A 20,611-nucleotide genomic window follows, 5' to 3' on the forward strand; every position below is an offset into this window, starting at 1 on the left:
GCTTTGGTAGCACAGTATGGTTTGAAGTTAGATCAGTTGAATGTGAAGATGACATCTTTTCATGGCGATCTTGATGAAGAAATTTATATGACTCAGCCATTGGAATTCCGAGCTACAGGGAAGGAAAAATTGGTTTGCAAATTGAAGAAATCGTTATACGGCTTGAAGCAGTCTCCTCGACAGTGGTATAGACGATTCGATAGATTTATGATCGGTCATTCATACACTCAGATCCAGTTTGATCCTTGCGTGTATTTTCACAAGTTGAAAGGAGGTATGTACATTTATTTGTTATTTTATGTTGATGACATGTTGGTTGCTTCTATTTCCAGATCCGCTATAGATGAGTTAAAGATTCATCTTTCAAATGAGTTTGAGATGAATGATTTAGGTGAGGCAAAGCGTATTTTAGGGATGGAGATCGATAGAGATAAAGAGAATCGCAGAATTTGTTTGACACATGTGACTTATTTGAAGAAGGTTCTATAGCGGTTCAATCTAGTATGGATGCGAAGCCAGTTAGTGTACCTTTGGGAGCTCATTTGAAGCTTTCAGGTGATCTTTTACCAAAGACAGTTGAAGATAGAGAGTTGATATCGAAGACTCCATATGCGAGCGTGGTTGGGAGCTTGATGTATGCGATGGTATGTACGAGGCCGGATTTGTCACAGGCAGTGAGTATGGTTTCGAGATACATGCACGATCCAGGAGTGGGTCATTGGGACGCGTGAGATAGATTTTAAGGTACATTTGAGGTACGCACAATGCTGTTTTGATTTATGAGCGGGACACTAGAGGTAGGCAGTTGTGCATTGGCTATGTTGATTTGGATTATATCAGGGATTTGGATAAGCGTCGGTCTACGACGGGGTATGTATTCACTTTGACTCGTACACCGATGTGCTAAAGATGCACCTTACAGTCTACGGTGTCTTTGTCTACGAGGGAGGCAGAGTATATGATGATTACAGAGGCTGTAAAGGAAGCTATTTGGCTTTGGGGACTTTTGGAGGAACTTGGTATTTCGCAACGGTCCATCACCATTCATTGTGATAGCATGAGTACTATTTATTTGGCGAAGAATCAAGTTTTTCATGCGAGGACGAAGCACATTGATGTTCGTTATCACTTTGTTAGAGATGTTCTTGAAGATGTAGAGATTGTGAAGGTCCACACGAAGGATAATCCGGCGGATATGCTCACTAAGGTGGTTCCGAACAATAAGTTTGATCATTGTTGAAACTTGTTTCACATTCGTGATTGTTGAGGCCGTTGATGGCCATTTGGATGAACTACGAGCGGCTTGATCCCTTGGGAGAGGGGGTACGTAGGAAACCACATTGGTGAAGCCGGGTTTTGAGAGACGACACAATTGTGCTTTTTGTTTGGTGTCAGCTCAGTTTTAGGAAAACTTCACCGAGGTGGAGAATTGAAGAGGATACAGGAAATAAGATTCGGTCAAATTTTGAATATGTCTAGTCGACCTCGGCAACATGTGCGGTCGACCAGAAACATGCATAGACTCAGGAAGACTTCTGGACTTTTGACGGTCGATCGCGGCAACATGTGCGGTCGACTGCCAAACCCTGTAATGGTTTTTCGTTTCTGTCGTTGGTTTCGGTCGACCGCGACTTTCTCCGCGTTTTCTAGGGTTTCTAAGGAGAGATTAGTGAGTATTCTGAGCACTTTGAGAGGGAGAAATTATGAGCGAGTTGAGAGATCATTGGTTAGGGTTTGTTCGAGTGTTTGAGTGATTGTAACCCTTTTGTACTCTCCTCGAAATAGTAAAATCTTCTCATCCTCTCCTCGTGAACATAGGCAATTTGCCGAACCACGTATATCTCTGTGTTTGCAATTGGATTGTCATATTTTGGATTGGATAGCACTCGTGTTTGGTTTGGTTATCTTCTCCCGTGGCTCGCGAACTCGTTTGGTTGTCGAGCACGCTTCTGCATGACAGTTTGAGAGGGAGAACATGTGAACGAGTTGAGAGATCATTGGTTAGGGTTTGTTCGAGTGTTTGAGTGATTGTAACCATTTTGTACTCTCCACAAAATAGTGAAATCTCCCCATCCTCTCTCCGTGGACGTAAGCAATTTGCCGAACCACATATATCTTTGTGTTTGCGATTGGTTTGTTGTATTTTGGATTGCATTGCACTCGTGTTTGGTTTGATTATCTTCTCCCGTGACTCGCGGACTCGTTTGGTTGTCGAGCACGTTTCTGCACGGTACTTTGAGAGGTACTTGTGAGCGAGTTGAGAGATCATTGGTTAGGGTTTGTTCGAGTATTTGAGTGATTGTAACCCTTTTGTACTCTCCCCGAAATAGTAAAATCTCCCCATCCTCAACCTGTGGACGTAGGCAATTTGCCGAGCCACGTACATCTCTGTGTTTGCGATTGGTTTGTCGTATTTAGGATTGGATTGCACTCGTGTTTGGTTTGGTTATCTTCTCCCGTGACTCGCGGGCTCGGTTGGTTGTCGAGCACGCTTCCGCACGGCGCGCAACATGCGCTAGCGTTGAATAACTCTAAGAGTAGTGCTTGGAGGACCAAAAAATGAGACAAATTTATGGCACAATATATATGACACTAACGTGTCAGTAGCATTTGCTCGTAATTAGTGCTAATTATTATTAAACAGAGCAGTTTTCTCAGAAGACCTCTGTCTAATTTCTCCTGATCTCAAGAGGAAGTGAACCTTTCATCGCCTAAAAATTCTCAAAATGAAGCCTCATCTCGTCTCGGTGCATTCTTTCATGATTTTGACCCAACCCTTTTCTCTCGCCGGATTTGAGCTTTTGCCTCTTCCCATGGCCGCCGACGTAATCGCCAATCAGACTTCATCTTCTCTCCAGCACAGATTGATGGTGTCTTTGCTAACTTAGATCGCCCATGTGAACATCATCTCTTACTACATTTCAATAGAGATATTTCAATCAACTTCAATTTTAGCTAGGCTGGGAAAACGAATTGTTAAGAGATTCCTCCCATGCCCAAGTGGACATTACACCAATAAATGGGACAATTTTACTCCTGCCATTTCGTTTTTAGTGTAGCAGCAAAGATGAGAGCAACACAAAAATAGGAGACGGGAAAAAAAAAATAAAGAATGAAAGAAAGAGAAAAAAGAGAAGAAACCAGGTGAAGAAGGAAGAATGGGTTCAATCTTTTGAAATTCCGAAAGTACCCATTAATTACTATGTTCTACACTTCCGGATTGTAAAAGATCACATCAAATTTGAAAAGGTACTCTCCACATTAGATATCTCCTAAATGGTTCAAATATTTTTTTTTTCAAGAATAAGTATTAAGCATCCACTTTGTTAATTTGGGAATGCAAATCAACTTTTCTTCATTATCAATAGAATTTTTTTCCCAGAATAAGTATCAGGCATCCACTTTGTCATAAAAATTTGGGAATGCAAATTAACTTTCATTTTTCTTATTTGCACAGGTTACTACCACAATATTTGAACAAATTAATACTCTTGTAACCAAAACGCTACCATTGGTAGCTTGGGTAAGGATGCAAATGCTAGAACATAGTCGAGGCAAAGAACTTTTTCATATCTTTTACTCCTAAAGCCAAAGTTTTTTACGGATTACACTTACCGGCATAATAAAATAGAATCAGCAAGTAATAAAAGATGAACTAAAGGACAGATTGAAATGTTTAGCTTTAATAATTTTCAGAAATTTTCATTTCCGAATGCGTTTTTTTACATACAAGATTTCTTCATGTAGAAGATTTCTCATTAGTGCATCATCAAGGGATTATACACAATAAAATGCAGTTCATTCTCCACCTACAGGTAGGCCTGCTATTTCTCTCAATGGTTTCCAAACAAAATTTCTCCTGTAAATTAGCATGATGCAAAACAATAATATCAGAAAATTCAGTTGTTACATTCATTTATTAGAAATGTAACATATTAAGAAGATAATTAATTACCAGTTACCACATTCTGCAATGACCTTAACTTTAGGGCGAAGGGTTGGAAGCAATGCGAGAAACTGCAGCTCAGCCTTGGACAGGACCTTAATCAAGATTAAGATGCAATTAAAATTAATTTAACGTAGTAGTAAATGATAGAGGTTGATTTATGAAGAGAATTTAACCCTGGCCTCAATTATCCAGACAACTAAGCCTTTGCAATCTGAAGGCAGCACGGAGAGCCTGTAATCAACCTCAGGTGGGAAATACCATCTTGCAATTGGCTGCCTACCGAGGTGAGGCTGTTCTCAAACCCATGAAGGGAAAATGTTAGGTTCAAAAAAAATCTTCAGTAATGAAAAATAAAGTGCACTGGTAATAATGTAAATATTGGCATAACTGTAGAATCTGCAATCTCAAAGATGCAACTAGTCACTAGAGCACCCAAAATACATTTACAGTAAGTTTGGTACAACAATAACAACAAACAAGTACTTATCCCAAATGTTTGGGGTCGACTATATGAATTTTATTTTTCCATTCCATTCTGTTGTGAGTCATTTTTTCTGTTACTTTAGTCTTAATCATATCCTTCTTAATTGCTTCTGACCAAGTCATTCTAGGTCGATCTAGATGTCGACCTATAGATTTCCTAGCCCCATTTACTCTGATATTATCATTTTTCCTAATCGGTGTATTAAGGGGTCTCCTTTGTACATGACCAAACCATCTTAATCTATTCTCTCTTATTTTATCCTCAATAGGCGCAACCTCTAATTTACTACAGATGTATTTATTTTTTATCCTATCTTTTAATGTATACCCACAAGACCATTGCAACATTCTCAATTCTGCTACACTCATTTTTTGAACATGTTATTTTTTAATTGCCCAACATTTTGACCCATGTTGACATATTAGTATAGTTAAGGGTCTTATTTGTAAACTGTGTTTGTAGGGCCTATATAAGCCCATGTTATCTTATCTATGGAATTAGGGTTTCATATTTTTTATGGTATCAGAGAAAGGTCCAAAACCCTAGCCGCCATCCCCCTCTCACCCATCCGACCCCCCTAGCCGCCACCCTCTCTCACGGCCTATGATGCACGGACACGGATACGGGACACGGATACGACACGGACACGGATACGGGATACGGAAAAATCCAAAAAAATAGGATACGGGGATAAGGGGAGGAATTTTTTTTCAAATTATTATTATATATAGAAAATTTTATAAAATTCAACTAACAATCTAAATTATGAATCTATCATAAATAACAAATTTGTAAACAAAAAGGAATTGGAGTACATACTCATTCTATCACAAAATAACAAGTTTGTAAACAATTAAGTATTTACATGTTTATAATTTATTAGTTAGCATGCAAATTACTATTTTAAGCTCTTTTTCTAATTATACTAATTAATAAGTGTCAAGACTGACTTTGTTTTTCTTTTTACAGATTATACTTAGAGTTAAAAGCAGCAATGAGCAAGGATGAAGGATCAATAAAAAATTCCAACACAATTCCCAAAATAAATATCTGTAATCCATTCATTAAATATGTATATTCATTTGTGTAATAATTCATTTGTGTAATAATTTATTGACTAACAAAATTATTGACTAACAAATAATTCATTTGTGTAATAATTTGTTGACTAACAAAATTATTGACTAACAAATAATTCATTGCCTAACAAATAATTCATTTGTATAATAATTTTTTGACTAACAAAATTATACTGCAGATTCATTTGTTGATATGAATTAAATGTTCAAACATTCCCAATGCTTAAAATATTCGAAGGTGTTGATATTTAAAACACAATAACGTTCATTGCAGATTCATTTGTATAGAAAATGGACAAAATTCTCAATGCTTACTAGACATATCAATGAAATTCATTTGTGTAATGTTAACAATTCATTTGTGTTAAGAAACTGAAATTGAAATTAAAAAATACTCATATGTTAGGAAATTAAAACTGAAATTGAAACTAAAATTGAAAAAAATAAATTATCAAATGAAGAATAGGATTGTAGATCTGTGACTTGCTCAGCAGTATCACGAAGCTGCATAAACAAAAAAAAAAGTTAGTTTTCTCAAAAAAAACAAAGATAAAGAGACTGATAGGGACTGAGAAGGTTAGTTTTCTCAAAAAAAAAAAGATAAAGAGACTGATAAGGACGGAGAAGGGAAAAAGAGAGAGATGAAGAGATCGACAGAGAGGGAGACGAAAAGAGAGAGATGAAGAGATCGACAGAGAGACTCTGAGAGAGACGAACAGACGATTGAGAGAGAGACGAACAGAAAAGAGTGAGAAAGAATCAGAGAGAGAGAGACTCAGATCCAGAGAGAGAGAGACGAAGATCGAGAGAGAGAGAGAGAGAGAGAGAGAGACTGACCTGTGATTTTGAGGACGAGCGTCGAGGACGAGATCTTCGTCGAGCGTCGAGGTCGAGGACGAGGAGATCTTTCGTCGAGGTCGAGGTCGAGGTCGAGCGACGAGGTCGAGGAGCTCAGATTTGTGGCGGCGGCGTCGTCTTCAAGTAAGTGACGATAGGGTTTTGTGAAGATAGGGTTTAGCTCAGATTTGTGGCGGCGGCGTCTTCAGGTAAGTGAAGATAGGGTTTTGTTTTGGGGGATTGGGTTTGGGTTTCGGGTTTACTTTTTTCCATCCGCTTTTTTTTTTCTTTGCATCAGCGTATCCCAGCCGTGTCCCATAACTGTTTGACCGTGTCCCCCAACATGTTGACCATTGACCCGTGTCGGACACGGATTGACCGTGTCCGACACGTGTCGTGCACGTGTCGTGCACGTATCCGTGTCCGATTCGTGTCGGACACGGATACGTGGCCTCTGGGGGTGAATCCGTGCTTCATAGGTCACAATTCAATGTATATAAAAGCAAAGAATGTCAAACAATTGTAAAAAGTAATAATCAAAGAGTAGAATTCACCTATAAAATCAAGGAATGAGAGGCATACCAGATTCTGCCAGTAATGGTATTGCTCTGTGCACTTCTCCTTCCTCCATGCATCAAGATCAAAGAAATTCATCCCATAAGCCCACCCACATGCCTTGGGGTTGAACTTCTCCTTGATCAAAGGATGTGAAAAGTTCATGTACTGTGCATATCTATGGAATGACCCAAAACAAGTCTCAACCCCCGGTGCACCATGTTGAACCTCGAGTTTGACATGGATTCCCTCGACTCAGTCCTCGAACTGATGACAGGAAGAGTATATAACTCACTGCGATGAGAAATATCACTGTTTTTTGATTCTTGTTTCCTCTGAGAGATGAGAATTTATCTGAGATCTTACTCTTGTTGTGCGGCAGAGGTACTGCCAAAATTTTCACTGCACACAACAAGGGTCGGAAGAGAAGGAGACCAGGTGTTGGGTCTGAAGCTTGATCAATGGAGGAGATTATCAAGAAGTTGAACCCTGCGGAGGTGTCGACTTTGATGAAGTTGATGAAATTGTCATCGAAGAAGTTGGAGCTTCCGACCATCGATCTGAAGCTTGATGGACCGAGTACCTACCTGAGTTGGTCACGGCGGGTGAGATACACCCTTGCAGGGAGGAACCTGGAGGGTTACTTGACAGGAGAGGCGACAGAACCGGAGAAGGACTAGGAGGGAAGAGATGAGTGGAAGTCCACTCATATGTTGGTGTACATCTGGCTTCTCAACTCGTTGGTCCCGACGATTGCCGTCACGGTGGATGGCATTGAGAAGGTGAAGGACGTCTGGGAGAAGTTGAGGAGGACATATGATGAAGTGGGGAATAACCTGAGGGTATTCCAGATCAAAGGAGAGATCGACGTCACAGTCCAGGGAGAGAGGACTGTACAGGAATATGCTACAGAGCTAGAGCGCCTGTGGCTGGATTATGATCATTTTTCTCCCCGGGCTAGCTGCAAGGACCCGGGATGTAAAGAGCGGGAGGCCTTTCTACAAGAGAGGACTATGGTGTTTCTTAAAGGATTGACATCAGAGTTCACTCAGCGAATCGCATTACTGCTAGCTCAGCCGAAGATTCCCACGCTTGAGGAGGCTGTCTCTGCTATGATCCAGGAGGAGACTCGCATTCGGCTGTAGGCGGGGACAGGTGGACTTCCTGTGGTGAAGTCAGCACTGGCAGCCTCTAGCAACACTGGATCTAGGGGAGAGACCCGACAGTGTTACAACTGCGGTGCGGTAGGTCATCTAAGGCATGCTTGCACCAAGCCATCCAAGGAAGGAGATTCGGGTGGACGTGGACAGTTCGGAGGTCGTGGTCGTGGCCGTGGGGGTCGACGAGGTGGAAGAGGAGCAGGAAACCGGGCAAATCTGACGGTAGCAGAGGAAGAGGAAGCGGAGATGGTCTTTACTGAGGAGGATCGTGCTCCCCTGGCGATACTAAGGAAGAAGCAGCAAGTAGCAGGGGATGGAACTGAGGAGGCATCCACGTCATTCTTCGCCAGAGGCAATACTGCTACCTATGCTCATCCGACCAAAGGTACTGATGACATACATGCTCTTGCTTCTATGTCTCCTGATAGATCATCAGCATGGATAGTCGACTCCGGTGCGTAGTTCTATCATCCTCCAACTAAAATGCATCGTCTCTTTTGATATTCCCAAGGTAATCTTCCAGGAGAAGGGGACAGGGCGGAGACTTGGGACTGGCACATGGCGTAGTGGACTGTGGTATCTGGATCGTGAAGGGCTGGATTCAGCATTGGTGTCAGTCATAGAGGAAGCAGGAGTAGGATCTAAAATGAGTGCTGAAAATGAGTTAATGCTCCATCACCAGCGTTTGGGACACTCATCCTTTAGTGTTTTAGGTAGATTGTATCCTTCTTTATTTGAGAAAGCAAATAAACAGAAACTTGTGTGTGATGCATGTGAGTTGGGAAAGCTTACTAGAAGCTCTTATGTTAGTTCTGGTCATAGAAGTTCTCATGCATTTGACCTGGTACATTCAGATGTTTGGGGGCCTTGTTCCACAAGTTCTATGAATGGATACAAATATTTTGTTACATTTATTGATTGCTTCTCTCGTGTTACTTGGTTATACCTGATGAAGAATAAGAGTGATGTGTTTGGGTGCTTCCAAAATTTTCATAAGACTGTTCAGACTCAATACGGAGCAGTGGTGAAAGTATTGAGGTCAGATAATGGGACAGAGTATACCAACAGAGCCCTTGAAGAATATTTGTCAGCTCAAGGAATACATCACCAGACAACCTGTCCATACACACCAGCACAGAATGGGGTAGCGGAAAGGAAGAACAGACATCTTTTAGAGGTTGCTAGAAGCATGATGATCTCTATGAATGTCCCAGAGACATTATGGGGACAAGCAGTATTGACCGCAGCAGCGCTGATCAACAGAATGCCCTCGAGAGTGCTGGATTGGAAGTCTCCGTGTGAGATATTGAAGGGAGATAATGGTGGGATTCTTCCACTTAAAGTGTTTGGCTGTGTGTGCTTTGTGAAGGACAACAGGTCATCTGTCGGGAAGCTTGCCCCTAGAGCTGTGAAGTGCATCTTTGTGGGATATTCTGCTACTCAGAAGGGATATGTTTGCTGGAGCCCAGTGGAGAAAAGGTTGTTTGTGAGCATGGATGTGCACTTTCGAGAACTCGAGACGTATTACACCCAGAAGGTAATTTCATCCGCTAGTAACTCGCCTAATACTAGAAGTATGATGCGAGAGGAGGAGAATAGTGAGAGATCGGTGAACAATGTGGAGAAATTCGTTTCTGTATCGATTCCTTGGGAAGAAGAATTGGTTGAGGAGGAGCAGGAGAATGATGAAGAAAAGAATAATGAGACAAGAGGTGTTAGGCCCACTGTTCAGGGGGAACTACTAACCTATAGTAGGAAGGGCAAGCAAATTGCAGGAACAGTACCTACAGTGCCACTAGTGCTGCCAAGTCTCTTGCCAACGCCTGCCCCGACTCCTGCAACACCTACACCACCACCAGTTTTATCCCAAGGTGATAACGTTTCTCTCCCTACTGATAACATTCCTTCCTACTCCTCCCACACCAATATCAGTACGGAGGACTACTCGTAGTAATGCGGGAAATCCTCCCGATAGATATGGTTGGGATCTTGCCCAATTTGTATCATATTCTAACATCCACCCTGCACATGGGGCATTCATTGCATCATTGGACTCTGTTACTGTACCTAACAATTGGCAGGTTGCTAAGAAGGACCCAAAATGGAAAGCGGCTATGCACGAGGAGTTAGGGGCTCTTGAGAAGAACCGCACTTGGGAGCTAGTAAAACTACCAGAAGGAAAGCGAGCAGTTGAATGTAAGTGGGTCTTCACTGTAAAGCAAAATCCAGATGGGCAAGTTGAACGCTACAAGGCTCGTCTGGTGGCAAAAGGGTATAGTCAGACATATGGCATCGATTATGATAAGACTTTTGCACCAGTGGCAAAGATGAGCACTGTTCGGATCTTAATCTCTCTGGCAGTAAATGGTGGATGAAAGCTACACCAACTAGATGTGAAGAACGCATTTCTTCATGGAGATCTAGTGGAGGAGGTTTACATGGAGATACCACCAGGATTCGGTACAGAGCAGACAGTGGGAAAGGTTTGCAGATTGAAGAAGTCTCTCTATGGCTTGAAGCAATCTCCCCGTGCTTGGTTTGACAGATTCAGACGGGCTATGATAGGTATGGGATACCATCAGATTAATGCCGATCATACAGTGTTTTTTCGACGGAGTGGAGGTCACATCACCATGCTTGCAGTATATGTGGATGATATGATTATTACAGGGGATGATGAGAAGGAGATTACCCAACTCAAAGTGAGACTGGGTAAGAAATTCGAGGTGAAAGATCTTGGCTTGCTTCGATACTTTCTTGGAATAGAGATAGCTCGAGGAGCGGAGGGGATCATCCTATCCCAGAGAAAGTATGCACTGGATCTTCTCAAGGAGACAGGAATGTTAGGGTGCAAACCTGCAACTACACCGATCGACCAGAAGTTTAAGCTGGGTGCTGAAACTGGAGAACCAGATAATCGTGATAGATACCAAAGGCTGGTGGGCAGATTGATCTATCTGAGTCACACTCGTCCCGATATCTCTTTTGCAGTGAGCGTGGTGAGTCGCTACATGCACGATCCGAGAAAGGGTCATATAGACGCTGTGTACCAGATTCTAAGATATTTGAAGAGTGCCCCCGGAAAGGGGCTGATATTCAGAAAGAATAGACATGTGAGCATCGAGGGTTATTGCATCTCTGATTGGGCTAGTTGTGCTGATGACAGGAGGTCCACCTCAGGATATTGTATCTTTATAGGAGGCAACTTGGTCTCGTGAAAGAGCAAGAAGCAATCGGTGGTAGCGAGATCAATAGCTGAAGCAGAGTATAGAGCCATGGCCTTGGGAGTTGCGGAGTTATTGTGGTTGAAGAGTATGCTGGTGGAGCTGAAACTGGATCAAGGAGCAAAGATGAAACTTTGGTGTGATAACAAGTCGGCCATCAGTATCGCCAATAACCCAGTGCAGCATGATAGAACCAAACACATCGAGATCGATAGGTTTTTCATCAAAGAGAAGTTGGACAGTGGACTATTGGAGTTAAGTCATGTTTCAACTAAAAACCAGGCAGCAGATTGTCTGACTAAGGGACTTAACTCAATAGATATGATTAGAGGATGTGACAAGATGGGCTTAGTGGATATCTTTCGCCCATCTTGAGGAGGAGTGTTGACATATTAGTATAGTTAAGGGTCTTATTTGTAAACTGTGTTTGTAGGGCCTATATAAGCCCATGTTATCTTATCTATGGAATTAGGGTTTCATATTCTTTAACCCATAAAGCATATTTGGGCTTATAGTCGTTCTATAGAATTTTTCCTTTAGTTTCATTAGTATTCTACGATGATATAAGACTCCTGAAGCACTCTTCTATTTCAACCATCCTGATTTGATTCGATGCACAACATCCTCCTCTATCTCATCATCATGCCTAATGATAGATTCTAAATAGCGAAAATGATTAACTTTAGATATTTTTTGGCCGTCAATATTTACCATAGACTCTCTTTCTTTCTTACTTTTACTAAAAATGCATTCTATATATTCTGTTTTTGTTCTACTAATTCTAAAACATTTAGACTCAAGAGCTTGTATCCATCTTTCTACTTTAGCAATAATGTCTCTTTTAGTTTCATCAACTAATAATATATCATCAGCAAATAACATACACTATAAAATTTCATCCTGAATGTGCTTAATAAGTTGGTCCATAACTAATGTAAAAAGATAAGGATTTAAAGCTGACTCTTGGAATAAACCTATGGTAATAGGAAACGGTTTAGTCTCTCCTTCATTAGTTCTTACTCTAGTTATTACTCTATCCTACATATCTTTAATCACATTAATATATATACTAGATACAATTTTCTTTTCTAACACCCACCACATTACCTCTCTAGGTACTCTATCATAAATTTTTTCTAGATCTATAAAAATCATATGTAGATCCTTTCTCTTCTCTCTATATCTTTTCATCAACCGTCTCAAAATATGTATATCCTAATCAGTATCAATTTAGAGTTCCTCTTCTAAAAAAACATGTGATAAGATTAAGGGAGGGTTAGAAAAGCAGAAGGAATGGTGGGATGAGTACGGTTGCAGTATCCTTGCCGATGGATAGACTGACAAGAGGCACGGGAGTGTGGTGAACTTGTGCGTCCATTGTAAGGAGGGCACGAGTTTCATCAACTCTATCGAAGACTCTGAGAATGCCCACACGGGAAACTACATCTACAAATAGGTTAAAGATTGCATAATGGAGATTGGAGACTCTCGTGTAGTGCAGGTGGTTACCGATAATGCTGCTTCTAATATGGCTACAAAGAACAAGTTAAAAGATGAGCGTCCGAATATATTTTGGACTAGCTGTTCGGCACATACGATTGATTTGATGTTGGAGGATATTGAGAAGCTTTTAAAGTTCAAGTCTGTGATAGATAAGGGGAGAAATCTCACGGTGTTTCTTTACTCACATCATAGTACTCTTTCTTTGATGCGCAGGTTTAGTAATAGAAGGGAGCTTGTTCGCCCAGGAGTTATACGATTTGTCACTTCCTTTTTTAACCTGACTTGTTTGGTGGAGAAGAAACTATAATTAGCCGCTATGATCTCTTCACCTGAGTGAGAGGAGAACAGATGAGCCAAGACATCTAAGGGAGTTGCTATTAGGTCTATAATCTATTCCGATATTTTCTGATAGGATACACAGTTGCTGATCAAAATCTATGTTCCTCTTTTCACGCTACTAAGGATTGTTGATGCAGATAGGAGGCCCTCGATGGGCTTTGTCTATGGTATGTTAGAGGATGCTAAGAGTGAGATAAAATATGCTTGCAATAGAAAGAAGGCTATTTATCATCCAATTGTTGAGATGATCAAGAAGCATGCGGTAGGGAGGCTAGACAGTGCACTACATTTGACAGCTTACTTTTTGAATCCATGTTACTACTATAGGGATAAGACGCCTCACGAAACTACTGTTGCTAGGACTGCTATTTATTGTTGCCTTGATGTATTCTTTCGGGGGACAGAGGAGGTGCAGGATAAGGTTGCACAAAAATAAATGGTGAATTACAAGAATGCATAAGGGTTTATGAGAAGAGGATTGTCAAAACGCTATTATATAAGTTTCAACGGCACTGATAATTTTGATTAAGGTACAAATTTTGATTGAAGCGTCTAGTCTACTCCTAGCTTAATGGTTAGTTAATATGCTAATTGCTAAATATATATTTGTTTCAAATTAATAGCACATTGGTGGGATAGCTTTGGAGGAGATGCGCCTCATTTGAGAAAGATGGCTATAAATATACTCAATTTGACTAGTAGTTCCTCGGGTTGTGAGCGAAACTGGAGTGTATTTGAGGGTGTAATGGTTTTTTTTCAACAAGTTAGTAACATGTCATGATACATGATTTCTAACTGTATCTTGATTTATAAAATATGTAGATACATACTAAAAAGAGGAACCAACTAGACCCAAAGAGGCTAAATGATCTTGAATTTGTGCAATTCAATAGAAAAATCATACAAAAAAGAGAAGGAAGAACAAAGAGTGGCAAAATCAAGGACGTGCTTCTGGCTAATGATGATTCTAGGGTATTGCATTGGAAGTCCGACAACATTAAAGAGATGGAGAATGAAGAAGATGAGATTTTTCCGGGTAGTGGACTTTCATGGAAGATTATTATTGATGCTAGTAGGGCTAATGAAGACCCACGTAGGAGTAGGACACTCAGGAGACATGCTAGTAGGTCGAGGACAGATCAAGAGGGCTCTTCTAGTGCAGCTAATGATGACGAGGACAGATCAAGAGGGCTCCTCTAGTGCAGCTATTGATGACATGACTAATAAAGGGACTAATAAAGATGATTTGGATGAGGCTAATAATGATGATTTTGAGGCTCTCTCTGAAGAAGAGTTCGGTGTTGACATTCGTTATGAGGTTGATGAGGAAGACTAAATGTTTGGTTTTAGTTTATGAACTTTTGTTTTAATTAGTGACTTTATCTGAGTAGCTAGTTAATTATGATGTATGCATGGATAATGTATGCATTGGATTGAGTGTTTAATTAGTTACTTAGTTATTGATTATTCAGTCACATGTTTATTTGCATTTTTCTTAATATATCTTCTATCTTTTATGAATTATATACATTTTTATGTATGAAAAACAATAAATATATTTAAAATTTTTAAAAACGCATAATTCCGCATAATCCGAATAATCGACGCATAATCCGATTAATCATGACTCGCTCTCGAACCGCACAGATAATAAAACCATTTTTTGAACATTGAATCACACAATGTTTTGGCTACAGTAACACCAGACAAACGATTCACATAAGTCATGACTGTTTAGGAAGGAGCTGCAAATGACTTCACACTTTTTAAGGATACACTATCTTTGCCCCATCAAATGGTTCACGAGTCTACGAGGGTAAGCTATCAACAAAACTTTAATTGAATTGATAAATTAGTTAATATATTAGTAGGTTATATAAAATATAATGTTGTACTTCATCTATATTATAGGGAAATATTATTTGTGTGATATCGAGTATCCAATAATGCCAGGATTCATTGCCCCTTATAGTGGGTCGATATCACTTGAAAGAATATATCAGGGGAGTTCCTAACCATAATCAAAAGTAATTCAATATTCGCCATTTCAAACCTCGTAGTAAGATAGATTTCTACTTTGGAATCTTGAGAAATTGATTCAGGGCTCTTTCTACCAAATCTCATCATCCTTTCCCAAGTCAATTAAACATTGTAATTGCAAGCACCATTTTACATAATTATATATCTATTGCGATCCAAACGATAAGTCTTGAACGAGGTTGTACATACGGATGAGGATAGACATATGTTGATGAAGATGTGTCTATTACTGATTTCACATAACAAATGAATCAAAGAGAAAAACTTGATGCTCAGGAAGAACGGAAGTAACGAAAAGATCAAATTGCATATGACATGTGGGTTGAAAATTGTCAATGACATCGTAAAAGAGTTATGTATGACACTCCTTTTTGACAGATATCATATACGATGTATTATATAGAGTGTTGCTTTACGTAAAATTTAAACTTTTACTGTGATTTTCTAGGAACTAAACATTTGAATATGTATACAATGTGGTTTGTAATGTTGCTACATGTAGAATTTAAACTTGATTTAAACATTTGAACATGTATGCAATGTGATATAATGTTGCTATATGTAGTTTTCAGTATTTGTTCTCACTTGTGTGCATTGTTGCTATTTCCTAGACTTGATGATTGAACATACCGTGACAACTGTATTTTTCTTTTGACATTGCTTTTATGACAGATATAGACAATCAAAATGGTGTGTTTCGCTGTCGATCTTATCCTCAAACTACGAATAATCAAGTGAGGAGAAACTCAGATGTTGGACTTCATGAAAACAACCCTAGCAGAGGAATGCCCCAAATTCCATTTGGATTCGTTTTTTTTCCAAACTCCTACGTCTGGTATGATGTGTTCCTCTTGTTCTCTTTGACCATGAATGTAATTTTTAAACGGTACACCAGTTTCACAAAAAAGAGCACACACTTAACATATAAGCAAAATGCCATGATCATTATCTTTTGACATTCCCTCATTGAAATCTAGTGGTGGGTCCAAAATGGGGACTCGTAGATAATATGAGGAACTTTCGTCCCTTTCAAAAAAGATTAAGCAAAATGTAAAAGGAAAGATTGTTGGGAACCAATTATGGGATGAGGAGCTTGACGATTTCCTCATTCCTTTCTTAGCTAATGAAGCTAGGAATGGTGGAAAATGTGACAAGAGTATGCAAATGAGGACATTTAATAAGGCAACTAATGCATGTAATGATAAATTCAATAAGTTGTTTACCAAAAAAATGTGACCAACCACTGCAGAACTCTCTGAAACCATTAACTCGACATGTGGAAAAGTTTTGAAATCAATGGTATATCTTGGAATGAAGAAACAAAAACGCTAGAATTTGATGAAAGCGTTTACCGCACATGATCAAGGGTAACAATTTCTTGTTTTAATTTAGGTTTAGTTATGAAAATATAAAAATGGAGCTACTAGCAAGTCTAGAACAGATACAACCAAAACAGATATAGCAGCAACTATATATGTTCTAATCAGATAGTTTGTACACATATAACTGTTGCTCTATCTGTACCAGTCTTGGACAGATACAAGTTTTGTTGTATCTGTTTTATACAAATACAGCAGCAATAGCAATATATGCAAAGTACAGATACAACAACTATCGTATCTGTTGTATCTGTTTAGCTACACATACATCAAATAAATATTTATTTATTAGCTTCTCACTATCAATTTGAATGTCGTATTGTTTTGTAGAAAAATCCAAAACTCAAGAATTATGTGAATGAGCCCATGAAGCACTTCGATGATTTAAGGTAATTATTGGAGATGATTTCGTAACTAGAGAGTTGAAAAAGAGTACTTATGAAAATCTTGAAGGAGTAGCTAATTAACCAATTGATCTTCATGCGCACATCGACAATGCGACCTCCTGTTCAAGTTAAGTCATCCACGATGGCAAACACTTATAACAAGGAGAAAAGTACCAATGTCAAAGCTAGGATTGACAAATCTTCACGTGCACACAAACATCGGTTTGCACGAAATGAGGATCCACAGGCGATGGCTAGTTTTCTTGGTGTAGCGGGTGAAATTGCATCTGTAGTTATTTTATTATAGTGCGAAAATGGTTGAGTGTGTATTCTCTTCGTCAATACTCACAACATGTATTGGATTATGCACTCGAGCATCCATATGACGATGAGAAGCAAGCTAGGCTATTCATAGTGAAACCATTAAAACCTAAAGTTTATTGGATGAATAACCATGTCTTGAAACATGACTTGAACGGTAATGGAGACATTGGGGATGACATTGACGAGGCTTCAAACTAAGAATGTGTTTTAGTGGATGGCAGATAGTACCTTTTGTTGGATGATTGGGTGATAATGAACTTTAATGTAGGTTTTGATTTGCTTTTTTTTGCTTTTATTGTAGGTTGAATGATAATCTTTGTTTGGTTGCACGTTTTGTCATAGGGACATTTTTTCATAGGAACATTGGGTCTATGTAGTTTGGGACTTGTATACATTTTAGCAAGTCTTTTGGGAGCTTAACTTTTGATTGTGGATTAACTAAGGTTATGTTTGGGAATTAACTAAGTTTTATTGAAAATGCAATGTTTGTCCATCTTTAATTGTGCAATACAATCCATTATATGTTCATTATATTATGTTTATTTTATAGTAATAATGAGAGTATTGTGGTCACGATAAACAAATTGTGGATCAAGTAACTTCTCAATAGAGTATATTGATCATAACAATTTATAGTTTAGTTTTTTTTATCTTTTTAAAGAGATAACCTTACTTAAGGTGGTATGAGCCATTTGAGCGGGGTCCACATAAGTACCACTTTCCAAAGTTTTATTATACAAATAAAAAAACACTTTGTGAATCCAATGGAATCCAAACCAAACAAAGAAAAATGTAAAAAAGAAAATAATGAGGTGGACATCAACTTTCCATAAGCAACAAAACAGACCCTTAGTGCAGGAGGATATGGCTTTAATAAATCATGGTACAGAGATGTTATTTCATTATGGAGTCTTTTTTCCATTACAGAGACTTTCTTGGGATGCCCCTCTCCTTTTTGGTGTAGGTTTATCGACTCACATTACGAGTTTACAAGCTAAATTTACAAAGACCAAGAAGAAAAGGCCATTTACTATGCAAGGAATTAAATATAAATCATTGCCACCACACTCAAACACCCTCTCTATGTCCCATAATATAGCTTCAATTAATAAAAAAAAAGGAAAAATCATCAACTATATCTGGACTCAAGCAAATGCTATATATGTCCAACCTCCTTGCGCAAGGTGCAGAATATATGTACCAGATAAGACCTTATATATATCTTTTTTGACTCATGAATGTATAGTTTGAATAGAGAGATTATAGCAAGATTTTTTTTCTAAACAAACCAACAATCACTTTTTTAACTAAAACGTCTTAAAACTAAAAGAATAAAATCTATATGACCTTCAAAATAATTGTTCAAATAATAGCTATTCATAACAGCATATAAATTACAATAAAGAACATGCCTAATTTGCAAGGGCAAGAGAAAAGTTTATTTGAGGTGGGGAACGTGCCCTACCTAATTGGTAAGCAAATATGACTTAGGTATAGGCACTAATGAAAACTACATTCCATGGTCTACATCTATTTTTTTCTTCTTTGTATTGAAAAAGGAAAATTGTTGATATTTAACTACTTCTTTGTGTTAGTGAAGAATGAGCCTATTTTCTTTATTTCTCAGTCATTCAATCACAAGTCAAGACTCTAAATTAGGGTGAGCATACTGCGATTCAAACCTAACAAACCGACTGAATCGGCCGAAATTTGGCAGTTTGGCTCAGTTTTAATTAAAGTTCGCTTTGATTTAGTTTGAAGGTTTTTAAACCCGAACCGCCCGAATCATATTACCAATCCTTGTAATTATTGTTTGCACCCACTTAAACCCGACATGTCATAGTCACATAAAGTAGTTTTACTACAAATTTGACGATTCGTTTCTCTCTCTTTTCTCTCACGTGACGTTGACTGCAACAAAATACTTCAACAGTTCCTTCATCATGGATGAATTATCCCCTCGGGATCCATCTTCTACTTTGGAGTGTGAAGGTATGAAATTTAAACTCTAATGTTGGTTCTATACATTTAATTCGTTTTTAATTAATTTTCTCCCCCATTGATACAAATAGTTCAAGAAAACAATATGCAATATATAATTGAATGGTATAAATATAATCTTTTGTATCAGACTTGTAATTTTACACAAACCACACAACATCCAAATTATTATACATTTTTTATTTACTTAATTTGTTTGATTGAGATCAATCTTACATATAGTGGCATTGATAGTTCCTGAATTTCATCAAATTAAAATGAAGGGGATTATTTTTTTTCCTAACATATTAGGTCACATTGAATTTAGAATATATCAATTGTTCTCAAGTGAAACCAATCAAACAGAACACTACTGAACTGAACCAACTTCAATCAGTTCTGTTGGGTTTTGTATCACAAGCAGTTCGACTTGGTTTGGCAAATTTGACCAAAGACCAAACTGAACGATTGTTTGCACAGCCCTAAAAGTAATACTAGCTGGAGCATAGGAATATGTAAGTATTAATTTTGTAATGTATTATAACTATTTAAATATTAATAAAGTGTTATTTGCCCTTTAATACCCTAAAGTTTCAACCTTTTTTACTTGGCTAAATGACACTTAAATACCCAATTGTTTCACACATTTACACAAGTACCCCAAGTTGTAGAACATACCACTTAAATACACTAAGTTGTCCAAATCTAGCACATTACTACATTCTCCTAGTTTGAAGTGAGAATATTCAAGGGAATATTCCCATATGACTGTCGCATGTCATATTTAGAACTATTTTAACCCAATTTCTTGTTGTAATTACTACTTTATCTATCCTTCTTTTTATTAGATTGTTTCATTCATTTTTTTACCTAACTCCCAATTTCCCTCCTTCTCCTTCCCCAATTTCCCTCCTCCTCCCCTAATTTCTTTTCTTTGCAGGCGGCCATAAAAGCTATCTCGAGTTTATCCACTGGTTCTTCAAGTTACAAAGCTTTCCAAGAGAAGGAAACTGGGGCACGATTGATTTGGAGGAAGATTGGTAGATGGGGGATTGCTTAACGACTAAATATCATAACCCCCACAACTTTGGACGATTCATTCAGTAACCCCCCCCCCCCCCCCGGCCTCCCCTCCCTGCCTTCCCCGTACTTTTCAAAATATCAAAAACAAATAACCCACAATTATGGGGCTTATCAAAAACCTCCCATGTAAAAACATTGCTGTAATGGGGTTTTCCAGATAAAATATCAAAGTTAAAGGGCGATTTCTAATAACCCGTAAACTTAAGGAGGTTTTCTGATATCTTCAAACTTATGAAGGTTTTTTAGATAATCATCCAAAGTTTTTTTTTTTTTTTTTTGGTGGGTGGGT

The 20,611-nt window shown here is 38.6% G+C and overlaps 1 protein-coding gene across 1 annotated transcript in view; it reads right to left on the bottom strand.

Moving 5' to 3' along the window:
• LOC109831562 (NAD(P)H-quinone oxidoreductase subunit N, chloroplastic) overlaps positions 3,651–20,611 on the bottom strand; it is a 17,853-nt gene continuing 892 nt past the window's right edge. Inside the window, 3 exon segments of the mRNA XM_020398905.1 lie at positions 3,651–3,859; positions 3,956–4,041; positions 4,123–4,239. Of these exon segments, the coding sequence (XP_020254494.1) occupies positions 3,799–3,859; positions 3,956–4,041; positions 4,123–4,239 (264 nt within the window). The 3' untranslated portion in view covers positions 3,651–3,798.

Source organism: Asparagus officinalis, chromosome 2 (genome assembly GCF_001876935.1).
Source record: "Asparagus officinalis chromosome 2, Aspof.V1, whole genome shotgun sequence".
Lineage (NCBI taxonomy): Eukaryota > Viridiplantae > Streptophyta > Magnoliopsida > Asparagales > Asparagaceae > Asparagus > Asparagus officinalis.